A 22,897-nucleotide genomic window follows, 5' to 3' on the forward strand; every position below is an offset into this window, starting at 1 on the left:
GTCAGGAAGGGTGGGATCGAGGCACTGACCAGAGCCCAAGAAGCCCAGTCCCTCTACTCAAACAGAACCAGAGGACGGCGGCAGGATATCTCCTCAGAGCACTCTCGCCCCACCACCACCCTCCACGCAGGACGCAGGACAAGCAGCAAGGGGGACTATGGGCACTCCTGCCTCAGATCACAGACAGAGGTGCACAGGGCTCCATGAAGCAAGGGAAGACCCCTGCCCTGTCCCAGCCAATGCCTACAGCCTCACTGCCACTCTCACTGCACCTGACCCCACCATGCTCTTGTCCCCATTTATGCTGGATGAGGGGCTGGGGATGCCCGAGGCACCTCCTAGCCCTTGGATTCCAATTCCCCCTGCACTCCTCCTCCTCAGCCCTGCTTCACTATTCTCCACAGATCTGTCCGCATCTGACACCAACGTGTTTTATTGGTTTGCCTCCCTCATGAGAATATAAGCTCCATGAAACAGGGATTCTCACCTATCTTGTTCACAACTGGAACAGTTTGTAGCACACAGAGGGAGCACAGAACGTGGGCTGGGCACGGTGGCCCCCGCCGGTAACCATAGTGACTCAGGAAGTGAGGTGGGAGGATCACTTGAGCCCAGGAGTTCAAGAAGGAACACAGCATATGCATATGTGTGTACGTACACACACACACACCTTTATATATTAGATAGTATGTATCTAGTATAAATATATAACTATTTTATATATAATATATAAATGAATGTATATGGTTTTGTGTAATATATAACAGTAATGTATATAATGATATCAACAAGCAATTGTTGGATGAGTGGAATGAATGAATGAACGCATGTATACGTTTGGAAGACGTGAATGAACGAACACAGGTGCTTCGGTGGGCATTGGGCCAAGAGCATCCACACACACTCCTATGCACTGGCTGTTATTATTTATAGATGAAAAAATCAGGGCCTAGAGAAGTCATTTCAAGCCCTGGCCTGTGTGACCCCAGAGCCACCTCTTGAACACCTGAAAGAACCGTGCACAAGTGGCTGGGTTTGTGGTGTGGGGACAGAGCAGTGACCTGGCTGCTTGCTCAGCTCTGCAGGCAGGAGGGAGGTTGTCCTCTGGGTTGAAGGTGATCGCTGGGGTGCCACAGGAGACTGGGGTGGGGATGGGGGAGGCTTGGAGGACAAGGAGAGAGTAAGGAAGAGCAGGCCGTGCGGGGGGTGCCCGGCAGGGGCCAGCAGGTGACTGAAACTCAGGGCTGCCATCAACCCATAAATGTGTAAATCTTCCCCACAAACCCGCCCAGGGCTCATATGGAGGAGCAGCGGTGGGTTCAACCAGGCTCAGCATTTTACCGAGGGGTTTGGAAAGAAGGACCTAGAAGGGGAGCGTTCGGGACGCAGTGGGTGGGGACCCAGGGGTGCCCACGGTGTTTCCGCTGGAACAGGGGCTGAAGTCCAGCCGTCCCTCACCAGCTGCCTGTTCTGTCTGCCCTGCAGGCATGTTTACTCCTCTGGGCCCAGTGCCTCCCTCGCTCAATGGAAGTGACAGCATCCAACTCACAAGACAGGAGACTCAACAGAATGACCAAGTGGAGAAGACATCTAAGTGCTCAGTGGTCTCAGCCAAATGAGTGAAGAGGAACGAGGACCCCACTTTGTTCTGTTCGATTCTAAGAGGACACAGACCGCTTCATTCCAGTTTCCCCAGCACCTGGCTTAACTCTCAGACACGTTAGACGGTTTATAAGCACTGGCTCTAATGAACCGGCATCAAATTAGGACCTGGTTCAGAAGAGACACGAGGACTGGATCTGTTCTAAACAGACTGTGCAAAGGGGAAGGACATAGACTCAGTGTTTCCACACCTTTTAACATTTCAGCGAGAGGTGAGAAAGCATGTCAGGAACACAGGCCTGGCTGATGAAAGTGTCTGATGCTAACACATGAACTGTCTTCTGCTGGGCACGCTAAGGGGCCACAAGCAATCTACGCCCCAGAGCCACCCCACATTCTCTCTGGGTGCACTGGCCCTCGGTCATGCAAGGCCGCGCCAGCCTCCAAGGTGAGCCAGAAGGACACACACCTGTGGACTCGATGTCCCTGACTTGGGCTCGATGGCCAGCCCCAGGGTGACTCCGCCCGCCAGCGCTTTCTTCAGGCTCTCCTTGACCTCTGTCAGCTCCAGCTCCAGGCTGACTCGCTCCGCCTCCTTCTGCCGGCACTCCTCCTCCAGCTGCTTCAGCTTCTCCTCCAGGATCGCCTGCGGCTTCCTGCCTGGAATGCCCAGAAACGCCGTTACTCCCGCGGCAGGCACAGGTTCTCCAAACAACAGAGAAGGCACCTGGTCCCCGAGAAGAACTTCCACAAAACGTCTGAGGTCAAGCTCCCCTGACTTAGGTCCTCGTTGTGAAACTTAAATTCAGCAGTTCTCTAAGGGACCAGGGTCCTTCTCCAACCATTTCCCTTTGCTGCAGCTGTGAGGACTCGGACCAGGAAAGAGGAGATGCTGATGCTCAAAGGCCGGGAGCTCCTGGCTCTGGGCCTCAATATACTCATTTTAAAACGCAGACCCTAAACTCCACAGTTCCTGAAGCTGCCACCTTCTTGGAGTGTGAACCCTGTCCTCCCCTAACGCTCCGCCGATCCTTCAGTCATCTTATTTGCGCCCGAGGCGATGAACAGTAGCACAGCTTGCATCTCTACTGGACATGGCAGACATTTCTTTAAGGCACGTTCACTTATTTTATTTGAGGTTTGCTGCAGTGACCTAAGATGCACCCACTGGGCGGATGAGAACACCAATCCCAAGAGGTGAACGGACTTGTGCCCAGGGCCTGGGCCGGTGGTGGCCGGCAGGCGAGGTTCTCTTTTTCAAAGCCAAAAGCACCCCTGGCCCTCCTGCACCTTCACTATCCTGTGAGCTGGGAACACGGGAGAAATGCTACTTCTGTCTCGTTAAACTCCATGCCCCGTCCCATTCTCTGGCACAGCCTCCTCCCGTAGGGTCAGCCTCAGGCTGCAGGCCACATCCTGGGCCTCCTATAGGGTCAGCCTGACCTGCCCTGCCAACACCTGCCTTCCCTCCTCTAAACTCCAAAAGCATTTCCCTTCATCAGATCACTGAGGCACAAAGTCCAGCAAGGCTGGAGCTGCTAACCACCTGCTGGGTGTGCGTCAGCTCCTCCCCGCACGGCGAGCCATGGGAAGGCCGCAGCTTCCTCTCTGGACCGCCCAGGCCTCTGAGGCATCTGAAGCCCCCGTCCCAGCCCAGGCTAGTACAATCTCAATCGAAGGAGCCAGTCTTACGCAGTCTAAGCACCCGGCTGGAAGGGAGGCCATGCGTACGTAAGCGGTGCCACCCCAGGCTCAGGAGCTGAGCACCAGCTCCCACCAGCAGGAATGCACACGCCTGGCCCAGGGGTGCTGCTCTGGCTGCAGACTCAGTTTCTGTGACTGCACCCTGACTTTCAGTCCCTCTCTGGTGTCTGTATTCCATTAGCCTGGCCTCTTCCCCGATGCATCCCAAGAGAGATGCTGCCTTGCTCTCGCCTGCACCTTCTCAAGAAATGAGGGGCCTCTACTACCCTTGCCTGGACTTCTGAATATTACTGACCCCTGTGGGCTACCTCCGTGGAGAAATCCAGCTGATCCCTCCTACCCAGTGACCAGAATCTACTGAGCCCTGCGGATACAGGGCCCATCCTCCAGACAATCTCTGTTGTCAGCGTCAGAAGCTGGAACAGGTCCCCCGGCACTTCCCCTGCCTCAGTGGGCAGCGTGTGGGTCCAGCCCTGGCCTCTGCCTGCACGCCACATGTTTGACCAACATGGGCACCTGCCCTGGAGTTACCAGCAATGCTTCCAAGTTCCAAGAAACACTGTGAACTAACCCACTCTTACTGAATAAAATGACAGCCTCGGTGAGCAGTAGGTCCTTTGGGCAAAGCAGAATGAAATCTCCGGTCTCTAATACGAACACGCACCCTGGGCAGTCACCCACGCCCTTCATACCAGCGTTCACTTCAATGGCCGCTCGAAGGTCTTTTCTTTCCTTGCGGAGCTGGGCCAGCCTATTCCGCAGGGCCTCTTTCCTCTTCAGCAGCTCCTCTTCTTTGGTCTGTAGCCGCTTGGCATCTGCTTCTACCCGGTTCTTGCCATACTTGTACTGGGCAGCATCTTGAGAAGAAAAAAAAAGCAGCAACTGAAAATTAGGTTTACTAGCCTGGGAAACATGGGATGATCCCTTCTCTACAAAAAATACAAAATGAGCCAGGCATGGTGGCACCTGCCTGTAGTCCCAGATACTCAGGGGGCTGAGGTTGGAGAACCGCTTGAGCTTGGGAGCTTGAGGCTGCAGTGAGCTGTGATCCTGCCACTGTGCTCCAGCCTGGATGACAGTGAGACCCCGTGTCAAAAAAAAAATTAGGTTTATTCAAGCAGATAATGGGGTAACTCAAAAAGCCTGTTGAATCAGCCAACTCAGTAAACAAACGCAAAACCAGTTATTTTGCTAATTCAACAAGAAAAAGGACAGGGCTGGTGTGAACTAAGCAGAAAAGTGACTAGTTCAAATTCTCCAATATTCTTTGAATCAAATTTTTAAAAGCGAAAACAGAATACTGGGAAATTCCTTTAATTCACTTCCCTTTGAGGCACACGGCTTATAATTAATCTGCAACAAGGTGGAGAATGAACATTCTATAATCGGAAAAGACAGGAGTCTATTACTATCAGAAATAATGTCTGAAATTTGCTTCGTGCTCTACGTCTTCAAATACTTCCATAACACCGCAGTATCTGTTCCTTACGGCCATGTCATCTGACTGGCTCTGAATTGCTGCTACACCCCCAGCACTGAGATCAGCACCTGGCACGGAGTGTGGCACAATAAATGCTAAATGAACAACGGATACATGAAGAGGCAACCAGGAGCAGTATCTGGAGCCTGACTGTCTAGGAAGGAGTCCCAGCTTACACTTGTAGCTGCATGACCTGGAACGGGGCATGAATCACTCTGTGCCTCAGTTTCCCTCATCTGTGAAATGGGGATAGTAAGAGCTCACTGAGTGGTTACGAGGATTAAATATTTATAAAGCACTTAGAACAAACACAAAAATGGGCAATACATAAATGCTTATTTCATAAAATGAATAAATGAAGAGGAAACTAGCTGTAGGGAAAATTTACAGACTTGGCAACATCACGTCACCAGTGAAAACAGCTTTCAAAACCTGACCCCACACTCTCCTCCTCGTATTATGTTGGCCTTTCAATAACAGTACTTTAGGACAACACCTCTTTAAGACACATGGAAGAGATGAAGGTTCTAACAAAACTCGGATGGAGGATCACCGATTTCAAAGCTTCCGTAATCTCCCAGTCGCTTCTAACAACCACTCACGCCTGATGGCAACTCCCAGGCCTTCCTGACTGCCCGCCCCACGTGTCTGACTCCCTCGCGAGGCTAGAAACTACTTCAGGTAGAAGCCACACGGGTGGCATAATGATTAAGAATAAAAACACAGGACTCAGAGAGGTGGCTAGAAACCCACACTCCACCCTCCCTTGCTACATGACTCTGCAAGCCACCCGTAGAGAAGCTCAGCTTCACCCTCTCTAAAGCAGAAATGAGAAGGAATCCTGTGTGTGTGCATGTGTGTGCGTGTGCGCATGTGTGTGTTTTAAATGAGATGTGTGTGTTTTAAATTAGAAACATATATCTGAAAAAAATCTAACAAAATGATATGATGCCTGATGTAGTGGACACTCACTGACAATTCTTACCGTATCAGCGACAAGCGATTCCCAGAGCCTTGTCCACTCAGGGACAGCAGGGAGCCATTTCTAGCACCTGTCCTAAATGCTGGATTTGCCAATTCTTGCAATGTAAGCCATCATGATTTCAATGAAATACTGCATTTATGAAGGCATAAAAAGTGATCACTCCTCAGTCAATTTGCCCCTAATCAAAACAAACACACAGAATGACAGCAAAAGGGTCGGCAGCCTGAGGAGAGGCGAAGCATTCGACAACCTGAAACAAAAGGATCGCTGTTTGCAGCTATAAGGTAATGACATATTTTGCAAACAGGGCCAAGTCCAAACTCTACTCACTTATTTCTAAACTAAGCTGTTTCCCCAATGAACTCAATGCAATAACCTATAAATTTCCACATCTTTTGGTCCCCATCTAATAAATCCCATCTAATCTATAATGCAACTGGCTGGATTCAGCAAAAACACGGAATGCCATTATTTTTCTCTTTTGTCACCATTAGATGTCACCACAGTTAATAAAAACTCCCTACAGATCTCATAAGATAAAGGAATAAATCATCTAGGAAATAAAGTCAGCACAGGTACTGACAGAAACACCGTGGCGACTGAGACTCTGTGGGACTCGGAGTTTGCTTGTAACAAAGCTTTCCAGGTGTGAGCTGCTCCCCTCATCTGCCCCTCCCCAAAGAAACAATACTAAAAGAGGTGAAAGTAAATACACCCGATACATTCGGGAAATAAGATTTGCCAGATAAGGTCAAAGGAAGTTAGTACATTAAACAAATGGTGGTAGGAGGGAGGATTTGGCCCAACTGGCTCCAACCTATCTGGTCAACATGTATGTTGGGTAGAACAGAGGTGGAGAAAAGCTTAGATCAGGGATGTACACACTTCCTCGGGGCAGACGCAGCCTGGTCCTGCAGAGCGATTCCAAGCCTCATTCACGAACATGGCCAAGGACACTGCCAGCCTCTCCACTCCCCTACGTGGATGTCTGACTCCAAAAACAGAACCACAGGGCAAATGGATGTCGGCACATGTCAGTATGGGGGCCTCTCTCTTCGACAGCTGGTGTGGGGGTTACCAACTGGGGCTAGCCGGCCTCATCTTCGTTAGCACTGAGACTGGTCTACCAGTTGCACAGATCCAGATTCGAAAATCTCAGGTACAAATCCCAAGTGGCGATGGCATGTAACCACATCAAACTCAACATCTGCACCTAACTCCCACCTTCTTCCTCTGGGAAATCTTCCTGGACGTGCCCAGATGGACTCAGGAGCCCCTCACCTGTAAATCCCCATATTGCAGCCCTACCACTTGCTTGTCTGCATGTGTGGGTCCATTGGACCACTTTGGTGTATCTTTGAGTCCCTTGAGTGAAAAAATGCTGCCTGGCTGGCTCCCTGATTAGACATCCAACATAATGAGGACTAATGCAAATACAAACACTTAAGAGATGACATATTGCCCTAGATGGATCTACTGGAGGGAAGGGAAGAGGGTGCTGGGTCCAGGCAGGCTGCATCTCTCATGTCTTAATGATTCTCTGTCCAATCTATTTCCAGGTGGATGTGGAGTTTGAAAGCCTGGCACCCACTCTGGCTCTGTGATTTACCAGCTGTGAGCCCTCGGGGGAGCTGCTTACTCTCTCGGTGATTCTTTTCTCATTTCTATGACGGGGTAGAGGATAATGCCCACGCTTACAAAGTGGCTGTGGGAAGTAAACCGGATGGGATAAGAATGGCTTGCTGTGGACCACAGGCACCGCAGGACTAACCATTCCTCAGAACTCCTCGTACTGCTCTAGTGCTTTGAGGTCCATGTATTACCTCAGTTATTCCAACTGCACCAACCACAGGAGCCATGTGTCTACGTCTGACAGATAAAGATGCTGAGTTTAGAGTTTGCACGGCTTGACAACCACAGATCAGGGACAAGAGCTGAGGTCTCCTGACCTGGAGCCCAGGGCCACCCGGAGCTGCAAGCAACCTGCACTCACAACTGCCTATTTTAAAATGCTGCGTTGATCCCACAGGCGGCAAACCAGTTCTGGGCTTCAATTTACAAGCACAGTCAGAAAAGCTGGGCTGAAATCACCACTGTCCTTCCATGTGGCCGATGAGGAAGGATGACGGTGCCCACCGCTCCATCTCTCCAGCTGACCTCAAGCTGGCACTCGCTGGTGGGCAGGCTCAGACAGGCCCAGCTCCACCGAGTGCACTTGCAGCTGGAATGCAAGACATCCGATGGTATACTTACTCGAACCCGTCCTTTTCACACCAGCCGCGGGATCCGCTTTTTTTGGCTGACTGCTCAGAGTCTTCCCTTTTCCTGTGACCCCGTTAGACACCACGGGGGGCTTTTTACCCTTGAGCTGTTGAAATAAACATATAAGAACATTAAAAATAAACAGAGTCGAACAAATCTTGGTCTTTTTTCTGGAGTCATTTCTTTCAGTCTCTAAGTATTATAGAAACTAGCATAGATGGAAGATAAAACAAAGGTGAAAGAAAAGCAAGATGGCTTCCAAACACGGGGCTGCTGGGATTCTGGGGAATGGCTACGGAGGGTGTGGCAGAAGCTCCGTAGGCTGTGTTCCGCTGGAAGGCTGCAGAAGTGGCCCCTTTCTACTGGCAGATCACAAATGCTAACCAAACTGGTGCAGGCAGCTGACTACCCCAGAGCACTCAGCTGAGAGAAGTAGTTTGTGTTTCTGAGGATAAGCAGCTTTTATTTCAGTGGGATGCCTTTTAGGAGAGGAACATGACCCTGCAGTGTGAGTTCTGCTGCTCCAAGTGCTTTGACACTGAGTGCCATCCTGATGGGATAATTGACCACCTTCTTACTCGCTGACGAAGTCCGCAGAAGGAAGCAAGAGAAGCATAACACAGACATAGCCGCAATAATATGGAAACTGAATTTCCACTAACTACAGATTTCTGAAAAAGTGAAATAGTACTCTACTCCTGAGACTGATACAGGCCAACACGTTTTGCATTTTGCTGAAGTGACCTTACGTGTAGCTTAGTTGTGTAATTAATTCAGCATGACAGCAAAGGCTCACTCCAGCATCCACGCCCACGCTTTTTTCCATGAAACAGCTTACTTCTGTTGCAGGCCTCAATTTTTGGGAGGCAGAGAGATCTAGCTCCAAATTCTGGCTCTATCATTTAGGAGAAGTTGAGCAAGTTATTTAAACTTTCTGAGCCCCCATTTGATCATTTAAAAACATAAAGAGATACCTCCCCACAGGGTTCCTAAAAAGATCAGATGACGTGCCATAATGGACAGAGCACATGGCACATTAAGTGCTCAGAAAGTGCAAGGTCTCGCCATTAAACGATAGGTTCCCATTAAAATGACCACATAAGGACAGGAAACCCAGAGGTCATGTAATTTAACTTGCAAAAGTGTTTCCTAGTTCAACAAAATCAAAACAAAAGGGAACAATAGTAACAAAAACTCCACATGGGAACCATACATCAAATGATTCCCAACCAATGTGGGGACAATCCAAGTGTGCAAGATGGCAAACTGTGTGGCAGGGTTTTACCTAAGGCGACTCTAATGCCAATAAAAAGACAGGTAAAAACGTAGACAGATACACATTCACTTAGTGAATACAACACATAACCTGCCAACTTTTTGGCATAAGTCCTCAAAAAAGGCCAACGGCTCCCCTACCCCCGGTCCCTGACTACACTTAGCTCAGGGCCCCTCAGACTCACTGAATGGGAATCCCCAGGGATGGGATCTGAACAACTGTCATGAAAAATCAAAAAGCAACACCAACCTGTGCATTTGATTTTTGATGAAGCCAACCTATTGGGAGCTACTGTTCTAAGTCACTACTATCTACAATTCTACAATTTTATCTGGTTCATTATTTTCTTAAGATTATCCAAAGGATGGAGCAAAAAACAAGTATTTAAAACATGCCCATTTGCTGTATATTCATATTCTTACATAATGGGCTTAGGTCTTTAGGCAAAGCATAAAACATTATGCATGATAAGCTGGGCACGGTGGCATGTGCCTGTTGTCCCAGCTACTTGGGGGGCCAAGGCAGGAGGATCACTTGAGCCCACAGTTCAAGTCCTGCCTGGGCAACATAGTGAGACTTCATCTTTTTTTTTTTTTAAAAAAAAGGCCTAACACCACAAAATTACTCTGAAATGTTTACTGTTTGCCATAGATACAGGGCATGCAATGGACAATAGTTCAACATCACGGTTATTATTGTTCAATGGTCATCAGAAGCCTTTATTATCATCATCTAGTTTTGGGGAGTCTACCTTTAGACTTGTCATGGAGAAACACTACCATACTCTGAATAATCTATTTCATGTTTGAAGATCAAAAGCAATGACTACACAGAGTCAACCCTTCCTCATTAAGTGTAATGGAAACATACTAAAGAAACTTGCTGTTCAAGAATCTTCTGGAAAGTTTTATTACCCGTTTCTTTTAAATTCTCTGCCTTTAGTTGACATAATTCACAAAATTTCACTGGGGAATTTTCCAAGAACAGAAAGAGAGCCAGATGTGGGCAAAGAAACACAGTGCTCAGATAAACCATGAGCTCATTAGAAATATCTCATCAGTTCCTTGGTAGTCAGGCTGCAAATTATATTCTAGTTGACAAAAAAAAAAAACATTACGCTTTGCCTTTGATGAGTCCCATTTACTACAAGTTGCAAAACTCTGTTGGAGCAATGTGACTTGAAGGTGGTTCTAGAATCTTACAGAAGAAGATGCCGTACCTGCGAGTTGAGCCCGAGAGACGCCCTCCCCACAGAAGAGGTATTAGTGACAGACTGAGCGGAGGCAGGGTATTTGTAATGGTTAGAGGACAGCTTGTCAGCAGACAGCCTAGAGGCCTTTCTGTCAGCAGGAGAGTAGCGGGCAAAGATGTGCGGAGGCGGCAAGTTATCGTACAGGCCTGCATTATCATAAAGCACCTCTTCTCCCAAGCCTCTGCTGCAGGAAGCAGGAAAGCCGTCTTCCGGTTCCCACTGCAACACACATAGCTTTGTGGTTAGTGACTTGGACACAGGAAACAGCAGCTTTTAGCACAGTGAGATGTCATTTATTAATAGTACGGCATTTAGCATAGCATCGGCACCCCAACACTCTCCTGCACACAGACTGCAGTTATCAATAAGGCATGCACCCCCACCAACACACACACACACACACACACCCAACACAAGCATGCAGGTGGATTCAAAAGGACTTGACTTCTGAAGCCTTATGGAAAAAATTTTTTTTCCTTAAACCATTCCCAGAACCCTTGGATTATGAAGTTTTTGTTTTGTCCTGTCTTTTAAAGAGAAAAAGCAATGTTGATTTGGCATTTCCTTCTTTAGAGAACCCGGGGTTCAGAAGTTCTCCTAGCACAGGGCGTGGATGTGAGGGGAGGAACGAGCATGGGACCAGGGGCCTGGTGCTCTGGGTCTACATGAAGACACACGAGGTCCTAGCAGAGCACCTGATGCTTTACACAGCACTTCCCATGTCCTGGACGCTGACTTCGTCTCACAGTCATCTGGGGAAAAAGGGGAAAATGGAAGCAGAGACAGGGCCTGGAGCCGGTGAGTGGCAGAGCGGAGGGAAGGGCGTGCTCATCCCCACACGGTGCTGCCGCTGAGCCTCGAGCTCCTTCTGGGGACGTGAGACCACCTGCAGGCTCCTCCAAGCCCCTGTGCAGGAGTCAATGAGTGACCCAAGTCCTATGGGAACCGTCAACACACCCCTCCTCTGTCCCCTGCTCTGTACTGAAGAAAGTGCCACAACCAACACAACCAAAACCGTCTGTGAAAAGAGAAATCACATCCTCATAGGAAATTAGATGCTTCCAAATCTAATGGATATAATGGTTTTATTTTAGCAGAAAATCTCTAACAAAGGACTAAAATAGCTACATGCCACTGCATGGGACAGAGGAATCTGAGAACATGGGTATTAAAGTATTAACTCAAAAACTGATGACCACAGCCAGGGCCTTTTCAGGGTTAGAGGTCTTTATAAATTGCCTGGCATGACAAGAAAGGCAGGATTAACTCCTCTCTTCTATTCCTTTTACCCCGTTGATAGTCTTCCCGCATAGTCCTTTCTGCCAGACGGTAATTACAACCTTTTGTTACAAAAATAGAAAAGACTTAAAATTCTGCAGTAGGAGTGTCTGTATTCCTCCGCAATCACTTCAATGTGTCTATTTTTGTGATCTAAAAATAACGGTTCCTGCAGATAAACTCGAATATGAGAGTTTCATAATGACAACCTAGCATATATTTGTCCAGAGTTATTAAAACGGTCTAGACGAGACTATCATTTTCCTAAAATACCGAAGATTAAGTCACACGGAAGACTCAGAAAAACACTACAGAGACCTCACAGAAGTTTCTAGTTTAAAGTATGTGAGTGTGCATACTTTCATCTTAGTCTAAGCTTCAGGGGGAACATTGAATGGGTAAACATTACTAAAGCTGAAACAGTGCCACGATGCCAGATATTAGGTCATAAATATGAACTTTTTTTGAGATGGAGTCTTGCTCGGTTGCCCAGGCTGCAGTGCAGTGGCACAATCTCAGCTCACTGTAGCCTCCGCCTCCCAGGCTCAAGCAATTCTCCTGCCTCAGCCTCCTGAGTAGCTAGGATTACAGATGCCCACCACCATGCCCGGCTAATTTTTGTATTTTTAGTAGAGGCTTTGTTTCACCATGTTGGCCAGGCTGATCTCGAACTCCTGGCCTTAAGTCATCTGCCCACCTCTGCCTTCCAAAGTGCTGGGATTACAGGCCTGAGCCATCGTGCCTGGCTATAAATATGAACTTTAAAAAAATCTAGAAATGAGGCCCTCCAAAAAGAGATGAGCTGGTAACAGAGCCGAACACACAGAAAATAGTTTCAGGAAGGGCCTGGGCAGAGGAAGGCCTAATAAGCAAGGAAGCCACAAACATGTACAGCACGTTATGTCCTAAAGGCGGCTATCTCCAGCCCAGCAATACACACACACACACAATTCCCACATGCAGAGCCCTTTAGGAATGGCAGACCTTTGTTTCTACAACAGATTAAGCTGTGAATAGCCTAAAGAACACTCGCTCCTGGGGGTGGCCTGTAGAGTGTCATAAAAGTCTGAATCAAACGGGCTGGGTGGAGCCGGATGATCACGTGTGTGGTTCCACAGGGTGACGACGGCAGCCGGCTCACAGTCACAGGTTCGTGTGTAAGGCGTGCGTGTGGAGAAACACCTTTGAGGAAAAGGCGTGTGAAAGGGTCTTTGGGTGGGACGGCCTAGACATAGGCTCAGAGAAGTGGATGGTTCTCAGGATGCAGACGAGTGCAGTAACTGGAGTCTAAACCCAGTGATAAGACTGTGCTGTCAAGAGACACTGGGGTGACACAGGGCAAATGGAGGCAGAAGAGCGGGTCCCACCTCGAGAAGGGCTCAGGGGCTGGAATCTAGGGCAAGAACTAGCCTGAGAGCCTGCTTCACAGGCTGGTGTGGTGCCATCTTAAGCAGGAAGAACTCGCACAAGCCCCTGCCCAGGGGTGGAGAGCTGTGGTGACTGTGGGCACCCAGAGACACCCCAGGGACGATTGGCTGAGGGGGAAAGGAGCAGATTCACTGGACCTGATACCCATCTGCCTAAGATGGGGGGCTCTACTGGATAGACTCTGAAGCTAGGATGGGATCCTAAAGTGGCTCTGTTTGCCCCGTACCACCCTGTCCTAACACAGGACCTACAAGCAGGCCCTGCCCTGCCCAGGGCCCAGGAAGCTCTCCCTGCTCCTATGTCTGTTTCCCTCCCAGGTCCACTCACTCCCACGAGACTCAGAGGCCCTTTCAGGACAAAGACAATTGCTTCACCATTTCTTCTTCAACTCCTGGCACAGAGTCTGGCCACTGGGAGACACTCAGCCAATAAGGCAAGGGAGAGAGGACTGAGGAGGGAGGGGGGCGGACCAAGTGATAAGAAGATCCCTCTTTAAATCAGGTGGGGGCCTCGCACAGAAAGGGCGGCCTCCCCCACAGGAACCCCAGGGCAGGTCCAGAGCAGCAGGAAGGAGGGGGCGGCCAATGGCAAGGCGACCGAGCCCCAGGGACACACTGCGTCCATCGTGGCTCCTGAGGGATGGGCCACCAGCTTCTGACCACGGCCATGAGAACCTGCTTTCAGTTTGTTTATGCTCCTGAGCACTGGGGGTCCTCAGCCCCTCTCTTCCCTCAAGGAGGCTGTTGACTCCTGGTTCTTGCTGTGGGGCAGCTATGAATTTACAATGCCAGGGCTGATTGAGGACGTTCATGAGAATATCGGGGAAAAGACTGGAGAAGCAAAACAGTAAGAAAAAAGTCTGAAATACCTTCCAAGGCTGGAAAACATAACACTAAATTTACTTTATGTCTACCTTTGAAAATTATCTTAACATAGATGCCAATTTCAAACCCTCCCAGTACTGGCAGACAAACGGCATACTGGTTTCTCACAAGCCTCCTTCATTCATCTGCTAACTGTGAAGGCCTCATCTCTGAACACCCGGGGCCGGGCACCATGCCTGGATCAGGCAGGACGCTCAATACGCGGTTGTGAGATGAGTAACAGGCAGACACCGTAGAACCAGCACTTGATGAGGCCTGCTGATTACACATACGACACAACACGCTGAGAACAGACTTCAGAATTCCTAAGGCCAGACAGACCCCCGAGGCGAGCGTAACAGGGAAAGCTGTTACCAAACATCTCCTGCATGGATAGATGGATATACAGATAGCGCTGTGCCAGGAGCCAGGAGCCTGGCTACTCCAAATCCACCCCAAGGGAAGCTGTCGAATTTGTAATGTGGTCATTCCTCTACGTCATCATTTCCTTCCTGAGGGGATTTCACAGCATTTTAATCTCATCGAGAAATAACTACTCATTGATAATTTATACTGTGCTATGTTTTGATTTAACAAGTTATCCAAGTATTACTCTAACATGCTCTCCTTTAGTCAATATTTTAGTGGGCTGACACGTTTAATTAGTGACAGTGACATTAGGCCAGGCACAGTGGCTCACATCTGTAATCCCAGCACTTTGAAAGTCTGAGGTGGGAGGATCACTTGAGCCCAGGAGTTCAAGACTGGCCTGGCCAATATAGGGAGATCCTGTCTCTACTAAAAATAAAACAAATGAGTGGGATGTGGTGGTGTGCACCTATAGTCCCAGCTACTTGGGAGGCTGAGGTGGGAGGATTGATTGAGCTGCGGAGGTTGAGCTATAGTGAGTCGTGACTGCACCACTGCACTGCAGCCTGGGCAACAGATTGGGACCCTACCTCAACACCAACAGAAAAATGACAGTGACATTAAATGACAAACTGTCTACTAGTCTCAAACTATCCACTTGTTCAAATGCAGATTCAGATAAACAGCATGTCAGAAACCAGGAGAACAGAGATGAGATGGAGACTCCTTGCCTCAGAGCATTAAAAAGCTGACCTTATTCAGACCTGAAACCAGGGGAACTGAAGCATAGAATTTTCACAGCCTCGGCCTCTAACAAAACCAACCATTACTCCAAAAAAAGGCACTCACCGAGCCGTTGATGCACGGGACATCGTCGTAATGAAGTGCCGTCCCGCTGGGGTGGGCATAGCCATTGGAGGTGCCCCCTAGATATGGGTTAGCAGATATAACACGCCTGTTCATGAAACTGAAAGAAAGGAAATGCGTTAAAATCCGGAACCTGACCACCTTTTACTCCAATCACTCAAGTCTTTAATGAGTTCTGACTTTATGCCCAAGGCTATGTCAGAGGTCACAGGGGCAGAGAAGAAATACTAGACAGAATCTCAGCGGAAATGAGATGATGCGTTGGAGGGACTGTCGTATAAAATTAGGATGTCACATAATCTGCAGAACTGCAGCACAGATCGCCAATAACCAACGCCAGGTACACGCAGCAAAGCCTGCAAATAACAGGTGTTCGGAAATACCAAGCGTTTTGATTATCATCTGTCTCTCACAGTGGCCAGCTCCTCTCACAGCTTGTGTTCATAATAAAGTTTTATTGGAACACATGCCGCTTTCACAAGTGTGTTACTTCCAGAAGGACAACATGGCCTGCAAAGCTGAAAGTTACTGTCTGGTCTTTTTTGGAAAAAGTTCGTGGACCCCTGTTCTATAAGCTTTCTGGAACACTCATTCACCAAGTATTTATGGTGTTCTTAGTACTCAATCAGCACCACTGCCACCCCACATCTCTTCACCTCTTCCCTGAAATTTCCTCAACTTCTGAGAGCCGCTGACAGCGGCCCAAGAAATCCTTTAGAAGGTGTGCTATTGTGGCATAATAAATATGTATTTTGGTCTTCATCCCAAGTTCCTGGTCAGGGCTCCTAAAACTCTTGGAATTTCCTACATGAAGAGTAGGATGAGAGCTGGTTGCCAGGGAAACCAACCCTGTGATTACAGCTGGAACTTCCCATAAAAACCCAAGAGGATGGGGTTCCCGGAGCTTCTGGACTGTGTGCATGCCACGGTGCCAGGAGCGTGGTGTGCCCAGCGAGGGCACGGGAGCGCTGTGCCCCACATGCTTTGCCCGGCGCACCTCTTCCCTCACTGCTTCTGAGCTGTGTCCTTTCACAGTAAACTGGTAATCCAGTAAGCAAGCTCTTCCTGAGTTCTGGGAGCGTTCTAGCAATGACTGAACTAGAGGGGAGGGGTCGTGGGAACCTCCAACTCACATCCTACTAGTCAGACGCACAGGTGACATCCTGGACCTGTGACTGGCATCTGAAGTGGAGTCAGCTTTGTGGACTGGGCCCTTAACTTGGAGAGCCTCGCGCTGCCTCCTGGAAGACCACTGAGGGTTGAGTTCATGTATTAGGACACCCAGCTGGTGCCCGCAGAAACCTAGAGAATTGCTTGGCATGGGAAAGACCTGCCCATTTAGTGGCCAGAGGTGAGGCCCAACAGTGTGGAGCCTGTGGTGAGGGAACGGCTCACTCTCCTTTAAGGAGGGCAGGCCAGGCCACACCAGCCTCCACCCAACACCCTCAGGGGCTTCTGAAGTCGCAAGGTGCTGCCCAGGGCCTCGGGGCTCCGAGGGACTGGGTTTCTGCTCCGTCCCTGTGCTGTGGCTTCCTGCACTTGGTCAGTCTCCTGGGTGCCCCGGCACTCCCCTGGCTCTCGCGGCTCCCCCAGACCCTCTGTCTGCAGAACTCCTCTCCTGACACCCCTCGCACCCAGGTCTCCGCATGGGTGCTGCCCCCCAGGAGGCGGCCCCTCCCTCCCCTCCGGGCCCAGGGCCACCGCCCTGCATCTGCGTCCTGCCTGCTCTCCCCACTGGAGGGTCGGCCTCAGGAGCGCTGGGACCACGAGGGCACACGCAGGGGTCCTCAGGCAGGGGCAGGAGCCTAGAGGCTCGGCCGGGTTCCGAAGCCACGGGTCAGGACTAACAGTGTAAATCCCAGGGAAGGGACCACCCCGACAGCATTTCCTGCTAGTGGGGTATTTCACAGGATCCTGCGCTTCTGTGATCACCAGATGAAGAAAACACAGGGTTAAGTGAAAACCGGGGAGAGAAACACAGGGGCAAGTGAAGTCGGCCTCTTTGGTAAGAAGTCCCGCAGCGTAGCCTCGGGAGCAGCAGGCGGAACCGGGCTTGGGGCTCCGGGCGGGGTTTCAGCACCGCGGGCCATGGAAATGGCTCCTCACAGAGCGCGCGTGCGCCCCCTGCTGGGGAGGGACGCCATGCACAGCTTGCTGCCTGGACACACTCTTCAATTATAATTTATAAACTTTTATAAACTTTTTCCTTTCCTTATAAAAAATTAATATATGCTAAACTTAAAATACATAAAAGTATATGTAGGAAAATAAAATGAAGAAGAAAACATACAAGAAGGAAAAGCACAGCAAAACTTGAACGTTCATTTAAGAGTTCCAGAGTAATAGATTTTGATTTTTTAAAAATAAATATTTAAGGTTTTCTAATTAAATGCCTCATTGGAGGGCTTTTAGGGAGACAGCACTATATATACTTTTTGTCAGCGAGAGGCAGTAAACGGAGGAATGAATAAAGCCTGGCCACAGCGACCATCCCCTCCCCTGTGCCCTGGGCCGTACTGCCTTGAGTCTTTCTCCTTCCAGCGGCATGCACGTCTCTCACAGGCTTGCATCTTCAGTTTCCAGCATATGCCCTGCACTCGGCCTGCTGCAGCAGGGACAAAGGATGGGGTCAGAACAGAGGCCCTGGGGGGCTCCACTCCTGCTTCTGTGCTGGGAAGAGCCACTGCAGGATGCCTCTGATGGGCTCACCTAGCAGGACCTGAGAGCACAGGGATTAGGGGTCACAGGCACACAGAATGTCCTAAGTGGAGGAGGCCTCAGCCAGCAGCTAGTCACCCTTCACCCTACAGAGAGGGACCTGGCCCAGTAAGGACAACTCTGCCCAGTCCCCAAGAGGGCAGGGGGGTCACAACTAAACACGAGGCCTCGGTCTCGTGCTTGGTGTCTTTCCACAATAGGATTTGCAGCCAAAGATAGAAGTGGAAATGAAGTAAGAGGCCACATGCCACTTGTTACACCAAAACCAGGAGAGAGTCAAGGGGAGCTATTTCAGAATAACCTCCCGGGACTCCGAGGAAAGGGTGGCCAAGAGGACTGCCTCCCATCTGTGAATCTCTCTACCCTCCACTCTCCGCACCAGCCCCTGCTTTCCATCCTCTTCATCCTTACCACCCCATCCGTGCATCTCCCCACGCTCCGTACCAGCCCCCGCTTTCCATCCTCTTCATCCTCACCACCCCATCCGTGCATCTCCCCACGCTCCGCACCAGCCCCCGCTTTCCATCCTCTTCATCCTCACCACCCCATCTGTGCATCTCCCCACGCTCCGCACCAGCCCCTGCTTTCCAACCTCTTCATCCTCCCAACTGCTTCCTGAGGGGCTCCCAGCTGAGTGTGACTTGAAGAGAGTTTCAGGAAAACTCTGGAGTATTTTCATGTGTTGTATAATCTATGTTTCTCATTGTAAATAGGTTTTCAGGAAAATATGTTTTGATTGTTTACCATTATTAAAGTTCCTAAATATCCCACTTTTCCTGGGAGAATCTCCATTATTATCTTATACTTTCCTCTTTTCGAAATATATTACTGCCATCTCTTCCTCAGTCATGTACAATGCACAAAGAATTCTCCTAAGAACCTTGAAAAGATTCATTAACTGGCTGCCAGTTTATATAAAAGCAAAACATTTAATCTTAGAAATATTCATCACACTGGCAAGCAACCATATTTTGAACACTGTTTCCTTATCACATCTCATCTCTCTTAAGTGTTACAGGAGTGTTTGGCTAGAAAACTTGAAAATAAGCTTTATTGCTAACTGACAGCTCCTATAAAGACTTTAACGAGGTAGAAAAGATTCCTGCAGCCATAAATTCATTACATGCATATTTTTAATAAATATTTTTAGTGTTATAATCTACATTCCTTTCTCAAAAATGTGACCTTGCCACATTTGGTTTAGATTAATACTCTAGTCATTTATAAAGTAAAATCCAAGCTATATTCTAGGGCAACTATTTCATTTCAGGGTTTCTCTTAAATGTGGTTATCGGCGTGCTGATTATACTTGCAATTACATGTGGATGTAGGATAGGTTTTTATGGAAATTTAGTATCTTCCAAATAAATATAGTGAACATCCATAACCACTTTTATGTCTGTCTAGTTGGGCAGATTTTGCAAAAATAGATTTACAGATCTTATATCTCTTTAAAAACACTTTAAATGTGCTTTATTTACTGCATAGTACTTAAAGAATAGGAGAATCATTATAATTTACCTACATTTTGCTGATTAGAAAGAATATAATTAAACATATAATGAGTATAAATAGAACGGTAAGTACTAGACTACATCTGTCCTGATTTCCACACAAAGGGACAGTGGTGAGAACAGTCTGCACTGTAGAAAACCTCCAGTGTTACTGGGGATTTTATGGACAATCTGTGCAACACTAATTCCACTTGTCAAGGCTATTGACCTTAGCTGGGTGTATGTAACATGTGACTTGAGTCCTAAAATGGGCCAAGTTATCTTCACTTTGAGAACTATTTCTTAGCCCCAGAATGCCCTAGCTAAGCATTAAATGAATATCCATTCACCATTCAAGACACAAAGGAAGACTGCTCCAATTCCCCATAAATAGCACTTGTGTGGAAAAACTAGACGGTGGTGTTCATATTAAACAGGCACGACACAACAGCACAGGCATCTGAGCCCATCTTCTTCACACTTGAAAGGTCGCGTAATCTCAGCACTGGCGGGTCTGCCAGCAGCTGTCTGTATGTTTCTCCTCACTTGCTGATGATGGAATTCATGACCAGCTTTGTTTTCATTCACTTCCCTCACCCCAGTCCCAACTCTCTAAGGATGAGAGAAACATATGCAGCAGTCAAGGGGTGAAAGATGCTGAAGCTGCAAGTTTCAGAGATTATCTCACCCACCCTCTCTATTTTCTACAGAAGGCAGCAGAGGTACTAAAAGGTAATGAATGACTTGTCCAAATTGTTCTAATTAGTAAATACCACAGCAGGACCCAAGCCAAGATGCCCTACCTACTACCTGCTGGATTTGAAATTAAAACCTGAGAAATGCATTCATTGTTATTCACTTAAAAGTGGCATTGTGGGTCATGCCTGGAATCCTAGCACTTTGGGAGGCCAAGATGGGAAGATCACTTGAACCCAGGAGTCCAGGAGTTTGAGACCAGCCTGGGCAACATAATAAGGCCCGTCTCTACCAAAAAAAAAAAAAATTAGCCAGGCATGGTGGCACATGCCTGTAGTCCCAGCTGCTTGGGAGGCTGAGATGGGAGGATCCCTTGAGCCCAGGAGGTTGAGGCTGCAATGAGTCATAATTGTGCCATTGCACTCCAGCCTGGGCAACAGAGCAAGACCCTTAATAAAAAAAAAAAACCAACAACAACAACAAAACCCCAATAACAAACCGAAATGTGGCAGAGCGTTCACATGTTTGTAAACCCAGTTAATGTCCAGCAATGCCAATAACAAACCAGAAAGTGGCAGAGTGTTCACGTGTTTGTAAACCTAGTTAATGTCCAGCTTAACAGAAGGTGGCTGGATTCTCACACCTGCTTCTGCACTCAATCTGTCACAAAATGCTCTTTTGGTTGAAGTATGTGAAGAAAATCCAGCCTCAAACACATGTAAGCCGGACAAGTGGGGCACATTTTAATTGCTTTTTCCAAGTTGTAGCTACGCTTCTTTGGTGCTACACCAAAACGCGGCAAGTGGTGGTCTCTTACCGCTAACTGCCATGGAGTCGGAAAGCAGATCAATCGACTCGCAGTAAAATCCAGTCATTTATCTTGCACTAGGAATAGATCTTTTCCCAAGCATGACTTCTGCCGATCTGTCAAACGTTGACACCCTTCATTATACAACATCAAAAAAAACTGCTGACATGACTACAGATCTCAGCAGGAGTCTACGGGTGCTGAGTAGCTGGCAAGCTCACCACGGCAGATGCAAATTTTCCAGAATTCTAATTTCTGAGGAAAGCTTAAATGTATCATAAGCAACAAATACTGCCAACTGTTTCCCTAGAGATGATGGGTGTAGCTAGCTCATTTTCAAGAAAACATCTGCAAATGCCTATGTGCAAATAACCACAGTTTGTCTGTTAGTTGCTTTTTAAAGTAAAAATGAAAAAAAAAAAAAAATCAAGGCAGCTAGTTCGATGAGCACCTCACTTGTCTGAGCTGTTCAACAGGACCACTATCATTGTACACGCCTGCATGCTCTCTGTGGCCTCTCATCACGTCACGCAGAACAGGAAAAACACACGGGCTTCAGAGCCTTCATGCAAATATCTACTCTCTGATCCTTTATAGAAAAAGTCATCATTTTTACTGCTTCCTCAAGGACATCTTAAGTGAAACCAGCATTTTCTTTTACTATCGCAAATGGTAAAATTCTTTGACTATTTACATTGGCAGTGACAATGATTATTAATACGGAGAAGGGCGACTACTGGTGCGAAGCTGCCAGTCAGTGATCACTAATGCAAATGTCCAAACAGTGGAGAAAGGAAACGACGACCTAGTATATTATGAAAATAATTTAACCCCGCAGACTGCCAGAACGGGTCTGGAAAATCCCCAGGGGGTCTGTGGACCATACCAAGAACTGCAGCTACAAATATTCTGCCATCATTATGTTAAAGAAATATTCACAGTTCAAAAGGACGTTTTTATACATGATTGCAGCATTGTTTTAAAAAATCACAATTTAAATTTACAAAGTACTTGACGGATAGCTTTGAAAACCCAGTCCTCATTACAGCAATATGTAGAATCATTTCTGCTTCATAGAATTGTTCCTCTAATACAGGGGTCAGCAAACTACGGGCCAAATCCAGGCCACTGCCTGTTTTTGCAAATAAAGTTTTATTAGAACACAGACACACCCATTCGTTTATGTACGGTGTCCAGCTGCAGCGGGAGCTGAGTGGTTATTAACAGGAAACGTCTGGCCCACAAAACCAAACATATTTACTATCTAGTCCTTCATGCAAGTTTGCCACGCGCTGCTCAAATAGAAAACCCAGTGGGTTGACACGACAAAAACATTTCTGCAAAATTTGGCTTAAGATAATGCAAAAGGGAAAGTCTTTAGTTTTTCTTCTGAGACTATATCCTCACACAAAAACTAAGTTAAGCTAAGTTAGGGAAAAGATAGTTACTGAACTGTGGTGCCATTTCACATGGCAGTGGGTCTTACCAGAAGGTTTGTTTGGCTGTCTGAATGACACTTGCAGACATCTCCACATCAATGTAGTCATAGTGCAGAGCCTCTGGGTCTGTGGACGATCCTGTCTCTGCGAGTAAAATCCCAATCCACCTGCCCATGTCTTCAGAAGAAGATGCCTGTTGAAGTGGGAAAAAAGGTAGGCTGTATTTAACTAAAGATTTTTACATTTTCATAAATGTGTCAATAAAGAGACCACATAATAGGAAAGGCAATGAAACATGATGTCCCTAAGAAGAAACGAGAAGGAAGACGCAGCCATTGGCTAAGCGATGGGATTAACGTCACGTACACAGCAGGCCT

At 47.9% G+C, this 22,897-nt stretch overlaps 1 protein-coding gene across 2 annotated transcripts in view; it reads right to left on the bottom strand.

The window, feature by feature from the left end:
- Positions 1 to 22,897, bottom strand: part of AFAP1 (actin filament associated protein 1) — a 177,243-nt gene that overhangs the window by 9,384 nt on the left and 144,962 nt on the right. Inside the window, exons 11-16 of one of the 2 annotated variants that reach the window (XM_030801159.1) lie at positions 22,568 to 22,713; positions 15,349 to 15,466; positions 10,529 to 10,780; positions 8,025 to 8,139; positions 3,999 to 4,163; positions 2,072 to 2,262 (exon numbers count right to left, since the gene is read on the bottom strand). In XM_030801159.1, the coding sequence (XP_030657019.1) occupies positions 2,072 to 2,262; positions 3,999 to 4,163; positions 8,025 to 8,139; positions 10,529 to 10,780; positions 15,349 to 15,466; positions 22,568 to 22,713 (987 nt within the window). The remainder of the gene's footprint in view (positions 1 to 2,071; positions 2,263 to 3,998; positions 4,164 to 8,024; positions 8,140 to 10,528; positions 10,781 to 15,348; positions 15,467 to 22,567; positions 22,714 to 22,897) is intronic. The other variant, XM_030801160.1, reaches the window with a different exon arrangement.

The sequence above is a fragment of the Nomascus leucogenys genome, chromosome 20, assembly GCF_006542625.1.
Source record: "Nomascus leucogenys isolate Asia chromosome 20, Asia_NLE_v1, whole genome shotgun sequence".
NCBI classification, from domain to species: Eukaryota; Metazoa; Chordata; class Mammalia; order Primates; family Hylobatidae; genus Nomascus; species Nomascus leucogenys.